This window comes from Mandrillus leucophaeus, unplaced genomic scaffold, assembly GCF_000951045.1.
Source record: "Mandrillus leucophaeus isolate KB7577 unplaced genomic scaffold, Mleu.le_1.0 Scaffold268, whole genome shotgun sequence".
Lineage (NCBI taxonomy): Eukaryota > Metazoa > Chordata > Mammalia > Primates > Cercopithecidae > Mandrillus > Mandrillus leucophaeus.
In genome coordinates this window covers 1,749,258-1,758,024 of record NW_012102787.1, presented here as the reverse complement: position 1 = coordinate 1,758,024, position 8,767 = coordinate 1,749,258, and the positions used below count along the sequence as shown (strand labels likewise).

The following is an 8,767-nucleotide window of genomic DNA, read 5'->3' as shown; positions in this document are numbered from 1 at the left end:
TTTTTTTTTTTTTTAGTAGAGATGGGGTTTCACGGGTAAATGTAAATTTTACCAAAAATAAAACAAGATTATAATGCAACACGTGAATCAGCCTTTTGAAGCGCACAGGAAGGGAAGTCACAAATCCCAACCTCCCCCTCCCAAACCCCACTCCCCAGACCATATCAGCTGGCCTGACAGCCATCAGGAACAGTCCTCGCTGGAATTGCTGACTGAGGAGCCTGTCTGCCACTAGAGAGCAAATGTTCTGACAGAGATTCTGCATCAAGGCCTAAACCCGAAAGTCAAAGCCAGGAAAATCTGGAAAGAACAGAGGTCAAAATATAATGGAGGAAATCTGAGCAGACCACCTATCCACAGCAGGCCCAGGTGGACAGAAACCAGGCTTAAGCAAAGTTTGCCGAGCAAACATGTTGCTTTTCTCACAATATAAATACATTTAATCCTTTTATAGCAAGATCCCAAGCTGATCCCAAGAGCTCATTCAGAAGGATTTTATTATGCAAGTCACCAAAAATCAGTTACAGGCAAGTTTGCCTTTAGGTTAACAGCTAAGGAGCCTGGAAGTCTGGGCTCTGGGAAAGCCCTTTGTTCCGGGAATCCCGTCCCTCAAGCAGGGCTTTAATTTCACTTCAATTTCAAGTCCCCAAATCAAATTTTAAAAGTGCCCACTTAAAGAACTGCAGAATAAACGAGGGGTCCAGTACTTTTTCTGGACCCTCCAGGCCACAGGACAGTATCAAATTACAGGGCTTTCTCTCCTGGATATGGCCCCTCCACCCCCTACTGTTTTTCTTTTTTAAAAAAGAGAATCCCACACACACCCTACTGTGTCCACCATTTCAAATACCTTGCTAATACATCCTTATTCTGCATCTCTCTGGAGTCTTCTAAGAATCTGGGAGGAGCTAACAACGGAATTTGAATAATAATGAGGCGACTGAACAATTTAATTACGGAAGGTAGCTCTAGAGACTCCAATAAAAGGGCTGAAAGGCTTTATCTACAAAAATGTGGCCTGGTGCTCAACGGTAAGACCAATTACCGGGAGTGCAGAAGACAGAAAGCACAAAGGTGCACACATCAGTTTAAGCAAATGAGGAATCAGCAAAAATCATCCAAGAGAGAAAACACTATGAAAAAGTGTTTTCATAGTGGGAAGGCTGCTTTCTCATCTACCAGGTGCAAGGCATAGTTAACTTTATTTCCTTTCTGATTCATTGAAAGTCGTGCCTGCCAGATGTAGAATACTGAAACTACCCTCGTGAGAAAAGCTTTGTATAGAGAATTTAAAATAAGTTCAGTGAATTCTCAATAAAAGTTCCTTAAAAATCAATAGTCACAAAGGTACTTGTATCTATCACACGGTTTCTTCAGTGTGAAACATTAAAGGTAGTTCCTTCTCTTGGATGCATACAAGTTTCACTAAGAATAACATCATGTTTAACAGCCGCTTTCTATTGACCTTTCCAAGTGACCTTACAATAAAGGAACTTTTGCTCATTTCTGAGGGAAACTAAAAAAAGTTTAACCTTTCTGGAATACCAAAAGGCTCTCAACTTCCTTAGACCTTAAGAAAACGCAGGAAGCCCCCACAAGCTGAACGATTGCTAAAACCCGCTTCTAGAACAGGAAAAAGAGTTTGCTTCAATGGCAAAGAATTCCCCCGCCGCGCGCTCCCTCCCGGGCAGGCACTGCCATGTCCAGGTGGTGATACCGAGAACAGATAAGGTGTCCTGACAACGGTGTTTGCGTGGATCCCGGGAAACCTGCGGCCACTCAGCGACTCCCAGAACAGCTTGGCGAGCATCCCCCCGCCGCCCCGCGGGTCTCCCCAGCCAACACCTGGGTGGACCCCTCCTGCGGCGACGCGGGGCGAGACTGACACCCGCAGCTGCCGACGACCCTGCCAGTCACGCTGCCGCCGGCTGCCTTTTTTTAGCCACGACATCTGACCCTGGCTTCAACAGCACCGTTAAGGGAGAAAGGTCCCAGGACGCGCCCGTGGTCCCCTCCCCTCCCCAACCGCCAGACGCTGCGGAGAACTTGGGGTGAGGGGCGCGGGAGGCACCGGCTCTGAAAGGGGCAGAAGCGCGCGCTCCTCCGGCCCAGACGCTTCCTCCCTCCTTCCCCTTTTCCACCGATCCTGGTTGCCCCTCCGCCACCAGCACCGCGCTCCCTCATTTGGCAGCTCGAGGTCATGCTTCTGGCGTCCCTCCCCACCCCAACCCCTCAACTCCGCTCCCCTGGACCCCCTCCAAGTCTGTGACCAGCGCACTGCCGGGCTGGGGGCGGGAAGATGCCAAAAGGAGGAAAGGGGCGCGAGCCGAGGACGCGGGGGCCGGGCGCTCACCTCCCTCCTCGGTGCCGCTGTCCGGATCCGCGTCCGAGGAGTCGGGCCCGTCTCCGTAGTCCGCTAGCCCCACCAGCTCATCCTCCTCCTCCTCCTCCTCCGCGTCGTCCTCGTCCTGCGGCTGCGGCTTCCCCAGCACCTGGCTCATCGCGCCCACCGGCCGGCCGGCCCGGGGACGGCGGGGGTCCCGGGGTGGGGGCCAAGCCTCCTAGCCGGCCGTCCGCAGCCTATTTCTGAAGCGGAGGTTTGTCTAGAGCTCGGCGGGGGCCGGCGGAAGCGGGGGCCGCGCGTCCCCCAGCGGGCGGCGCCCAGGTCCGGGTCCCGCGGTTCCCAGCGCGCCCGAAGCCCCCTCCCCCGCCCCGCCTGCCGGCGGAGGAGTCAGCCGGAGCGCGGCAGTTCCTCCCCGAGGAGAGAGAGAGAGAGACTGCGTGACCCGAGTCACCTGACACACACTGTCACACACTCACATACACACCCCGCACGGGCGCGCGCCCGCCCGGCCGCGGGCACCACTCGGCGGGGCGCTGGGCCGAGGACACACACGCACACGCACGAGGAGAGCAGGGAGGCGCGGGGCCCCTGCACACTCCTAGACACTCACACGCAGACACACGCCCAGTACACGGGGCCCCTGGGACGCCGCGCCGTCACCCACCGCGGCTGCGCGCCAGGGGCCCCCACGCGCCGCTTCTTCACGTGGTCCCCGCTCAGGCGGGGGAGGGGGCGCCGCACACCCTGAATGTCCCCCCGTCGTCCCACTCCCACACGCACACACATCCGCAGAGCCCATACCGTGGGCGGATGCCTCCTGCTTACAGTCCCGAGCTAGGGTCCCAAGTGGGTGGCCTCCCAACACTGTGGCGCGCCCAGATCCCCCACCCCAGAGCAGCGTGCCCAGGACACCTTGTGGACGCTCAAGAGCCCCAGGCGGAGAACTCAGATAAATGCACAGTGGAGGCGCAGTCTCCATAGCAATTGTCTTTTAGTGTGCCTTTATGGTTCAAAGTGCTTCCCACCAAGAATATTCAAAAAGCAGGCCTACCCAGATGTAAATGTTTCTGAAGAAATCACATGACTCCTGGCTGCTTAGACTAAATAATTCCTCTGCAGCCTTTTGGAAAAGGTCTCAGTGTATAACACACTCAGGGGCTATTCATGGCCACCTCCTCATGTCTCATTGTTGCATAGACTGTAATCCCACATAAATAAAATATTTCAAGGCTTTTGTGGGAGTAGGGGAGTGGCGGTGGTGGGGGGGCAATTCTCAAATAGGAATAGCAGCAACGTGGAGTGAGACTCTAAAACCTGCATTCCTCCTTCACAAGCTTTTCACCACGGAACACACTGTACCCACCCTTTCTGGGTACTGCAAAAAATCACGTGGATGAACTTCCTTCTGTGGAGTACAATAAGAAAAAACCGGCTGGTCAGCATGATGATCCAGCTCCTACAGGTGCCAGCAGCTCAGCCGGTGGAGCAGTGCAGAACCGGCGGGAAGAAGCTCGGGCAGGAGACTCTTGGGGGCCCAAGGGTGCTAACCTCCATACGAAACATTTATTAACCACCTCCTATATGCCTGGGGCTGGGCTAAGTAGGGGGTCCAAGAATGCTCAGGGCCGTGTTCCTGCCCTGAAAGAGCTCGCAGTCTACCAAATCATGACTCATGTCCTGGATTTTTTTAATTTCTGAGTGTAGAGAGTGGATGCAGACACTTTCCAGAAGGTGGCTGCTTCTAATTGGAAAGGTCCTGAGATTTTCCAAGGGAGGCAGGCACTATAATTTGGTATGACTGTATCAGTTAAGGTCCTTTCCAGGATTAAATAGATGGTAAGTGCAAACTGAAGCCTTCAAGTGAAGGAACAATTTACAGGGGTGTAGACAGAGTTCAGGGAATCAATGCGGGTATTAGCAATAGTGGGAAGAAAATACCACCCCTAAATTTACAGCAGTGAAGGAAGGGAGCTATAGTCCTGGAGAGGGGCCGCAAAACAGGAGCTGTAACTGATGAGGAAGCTGCTGCTGCCAGCACTGCATCACATCAAGAAGAGAGCAAAGAAATACCCTGACCTCTCTCTCTCTCTCCATCCATCCTCCCTCCACCCTCCTGTGTCTCCCATTGGCCAAACCCATCTGGTAGCCAGAAGGCAAGGGAGACTGGAACCTAGTCCAGGACAGAGGTTGGTTAGGGAGGGCAGGGAGTGGGTCCCAGGGTGGGGTGAGGTGCAAGGAGCATCACCAACACAAGCAGGCACTACTTACTCCCATCAGAGGCAAGTTACTTAAGCCCTTCTGAACTTGATTGTTTATCAATAGAATATCACTCCTTGTAAGGATTATTAGGAAGATTAAATGAGGGGGAAAAAATCTCAGGTACTTACAAAGCTCATTTCCTAGGAGTAATTTTCCTAGCCTATTTTCATCCCTTCCATCAAAGGAAACCTCAGGGAGGAGGGCCTCCCAGAGTGTGGCTGAGGACTTTCAGCTATCCTATAGCTAGCCCACCAGCCTCAAGAGGCCTTTGAACTGGCCTGATTCAAACTGCAAATAACAATTTAGGAGATCCTAGAAGACTGTCCAAGGTCAACCCAGACTCAGATGTATAGGGCATTCCTGGGCAGGTTGCCAAGTGTGTATGCCCCATGGACCCAAGGGATCAGGAAAGGGCAGGTCATAATCCAACAGCCCCACTGTGCCTATGGACCAGAAAGGACAGAAATGTCTGATGATCCTCTAACTTCCCCAAGAAGAGAGATCTTAGAAGGAAACAGTAGATTGTGGCACACTCCAAGATACTTAAGAATTGGACCATTCTTTTTTTTTCTTTCTTTCTTTTAACATAGAGTCTCACTCTATCACCCTGGATGGAGTGCAGTGGCACAATCTCAGCTCACTACAACCCCTGCCTCCCGGGTTCAAGCAATTCTCCTGCCTCAGCCTCCCAAGTAGCTGGGACTACAGGCATGCACCACCACACCCAACTAATTTTTGTATTTTTAGTAGAGACAGGGTTTCACCATGTTGGCCAGGCTGGTCTCGAACTCCTGACCTCAGGTGATTCACCCACCTCGACCTCCCAAAGTGCTGGGATTACAGGCATGAGCCACCACACCCGGCCTGGACCATTCTTAAGAATAGAATAAAATCCCACAAAAAAATCAGTAGAAGTCAAATCCTCAATTATATTCTACCCCAAGCTAGATAAAAGAGTCACATACAGACTTAAGATATTCTAATTTACTACCATTTCAGAAATGTATAGTTGAACAGAACAGGAAAAGCTTTGATTGCTTTTTTTCTTTTGCTGACATCATTTCAGTACTGTCAGCTTTCAAAGAAGAGATATGTTGAAAATATCCTAGAAATAGAAGTTCTTGAATTTAAAAAATCATGTGTGTAGAATCTTTCTGAATTTAAATAAAAACTGAAAAAAAACTACAAGAACCCTGAAAGCCTTTAAGACACTCAGCGTGGGATCTGCTCAGCGCATTGGCTGCTGCCTTGGCCGCTCTGGACTGGAGCTCAGCCTATGTCTAGGGATGTCTCCCCGGGAGAGTGCTCCGAAGAATGTGAGGATTTGTCTCTGGGCTACCCATGGTTCTTGCTGTTGTATGTAACCATGGCAAGTATGTAACCATGCCTTATACTTGACAGGTGCTTAATAAATGCTTATGGAAAGAAAGAGAGAGGGGAGAAAGAAAAGAAGGAGAGAAGGAAGGAAGGGAGGGAGGAAGGGAAGAAGAAAAGAAGGGTGGGAAGAAGAGAGGAAGATAGTATATGGTTCTTCACACAGATCTAGCCTATTTCTAAGAGAAACTTCAGAAAGAAATAGCAGCCAAGTTTTCTACTTGCTCCAAACCTTGAGAAATGCCACAGTGTGGGTAAATATGAAGTGTTAGCTATAAGACAGCAACTAGGAATGAGCTGACATGCAAAAAGAGCATAAGTCTTAGGCCTTCATCTGTCCAAGACTGCCTGAGATCTGAAGAGACTACAATATCACGATGACTAAATGCTTATTTTATTTAAACTAACTTTTCCTTCTAAAAATAAAAAAACAAACAAACAAAAAAACTCTTAACTTTTAGGCATTTTTAGCATCATGAAAGAAGAGCTTTGTCTATTACCCATTAAAATTTAGCTAGCTAACATTTACTGAGATTTTCTACAAATGAGGAGGCACTGTTCCAAGATAATATGAACTTTAAAATATTCCCTTTAAGAATGTGATATCATCCCCTCTACTTTATAGATAAGAAAATACAAGTTAAACAAGTCACCCAAGGTACTGCACAGAATGGATGGAGGAACTACTTTGGAACTCAGCCTGACATGAAACCTTAGTCCAAGCTTATACACCCCGTGGCCCACGATGGCTTTGAAAGCAGCCCAACACAAATCCATAAATTTTCTTAAAACATTATGAGATGTTTTTACTATTTTTTTTAGCTCATCAACTGTCATTAGTGTTAGTATATTTTATATGTGGCTCAAGACAATTAACTCTTCTTCTTCTTCCAATGTGGCCCAGGGAAGTCAAAAGATTGGATACCCCTGCCTTAGTCCTATTTAATGGCCTAAGGCTAAACTCTACATAAAGCCATTGAACTGAAAAGGGTAGAAGGGAAGTGATGAGCTGCTCCCAATCTCCTAAGAAGCAAAGCTCATATAGACACTCAAAAAATGGATCTGTTGCCTCAGCCAGATTTAATTTGCAGGATACACTGAGAGGAAAGGGGGAAGAAAAAAAAAAAAACTGGAAAACTTCCTAACCAACGAAAGAACGAAAACTTCTTGTTATAATACAATTGTGGATTGTCATCATTCCTTTTACTAGGAAGACAAATGGCAAGTAATTTAGTACCCTTTCTGGTTTATGTTATTTCTATACTGTATGCTAAGCCAATGTGTAAAATCCAAGTGTACTTTGGCTTGAAAATTTGAATTTTAAAGGCAAGAAGTTTGTTTCCTAATTTCAGCGAATTATTTTGCTGTTACCAGTTAGATGTCTTGTGATGACAAGGAATATGAGAGCTATTTAAAAGAAACCTGTACAGTGTAGGCAGAGTAATTGCAGTTCTGAATAGGGCAAGCAATTAAATACAGCCTGCATCCTGCATCTTAGGGTATTTTGAGGCATCTCATGGCATTGTGCCTGGTTCCTGGGATTCACATGTTGAAAGCTTTTCACGCTTTCTTTTTAAATATGTATCTAAAGCTATTCATCCTCTCTTGAAGCAAGCAAAGGAAAGAGCCTTCTACAGAATCCTGCTGGACTCATTCTAACCCAGGGAAGCCAAACAAATTTCTAAAGAGGGCAGCTCACAGCCTCCAGTTCACCTAAGACGTTTGATGATCTAATGAAATCATTAAAAATTATTGAATAATTTTTGAGAGGCAATCCCTCATGAAAGAGATCTTATTGAAATGTTTTACAATTTAAAAAACATGCACATGGTAAAATCGTCCAACAACACAAAAGAATATCCAACGAAAAGCTAGTTTCTCTCTCTCTTGACCTACAGCCCCCCAGTTCTCTCTAGAGGGAAACACTTGGTCTTTAAATGTGCAGACATACTCATAACCATTACAGAGATTATATTTTATAACTTCGTCACTTTAACAGTTGATGAACATCTTTTAAAGAAAGAAAAGGAAGAAGATGAAATTTTCAGATCTGTGCTTTGAAGGAATTTTCAGATCTGTGGTTTGAAGGAAAAAAACAGAGGGAGGTGAAAGAGTAGCTGAGGGTGAGAGAAGGAGGCTGATTTTGATGGGGTAGCCAGAGAAGACCTCTCTAAAAATGTGACATTTTAGCTGACCAGGAGAAGGAGAGAGCAAAATGAAAGTCAGGATGAAGAATGTTTCCGAGGAACTGCTGTTTTCAGCAACTGAAAAAACCAAGAAGGGGCAGGGTTTGGTGTTGGAGGAAAAAAAGGGCCAATGTAATGAAAGAGCAGGAGGATGGCAGGCACAAGGGACAGGCAGTTTTTTCAGCCAGGATAGGGAGTTTGGATTGTATTCTAAGTGCCACTGAAAGCACTGAAGAAGTTTAAGAAGGGAGGTGGCTAGGCGCAGTGGCTTACATCTGTAATACTAGCACTTAGGGGGACCAAGACAGCATAATCTTTTTGAGCCCAAGAGTTCTTGACCAATCTGGGCAACACAGGACACCTTGTCTTTACCAAAAAATAGAAAAAATTAGGCAGGCATGGTGGCATGCAACTGTAATCCTAGCTACTCAGGAGGCTGAGGTGGGAGGATTACTTGAGCCAAAAGATCGAGGCCGGAGTGAGCTGAAATTGTGCCACAGCACTCCAGCCTGGGTGACAGAGCAAGACCCCCCCCCAAAAAAAAGGAAGGAAGGAAGGAAGGAAGGAAGGAAGGAAGGAAGGAAGGAAGGAAGGGAGGCAGGGA

The 8,767-nt window shown here is 47.7% G+C and overlaps 1 protein-coding gene across 1 annotated transcript in view; it reads right to left on the bottom strand.

Annotated features, from left to right (window-relative positions):
* The window catches only part of RRAGD (Ras-related GTP binding D), a 52,206-nt gene extending 49,219 nt beyond the window's left edge, over window positions 1–2,987 (bottom strand). Inside the window, exon 1 of the mRNA XM_011984429.1 lies at window positions 2,354–2,987. Coding sequence (XP_011839819.1) covers window positions 2,354–2,501 — 148 coding nt within the window. The 5' untranslated portion in view covers window positions 2,502–2,987. The remainder of the gene's footprint in view (window positions 1–2,353) is intronic.
* Between the last annotated feature and the right edge of the window lie 5,780 nt (window positions 2,988–8,767).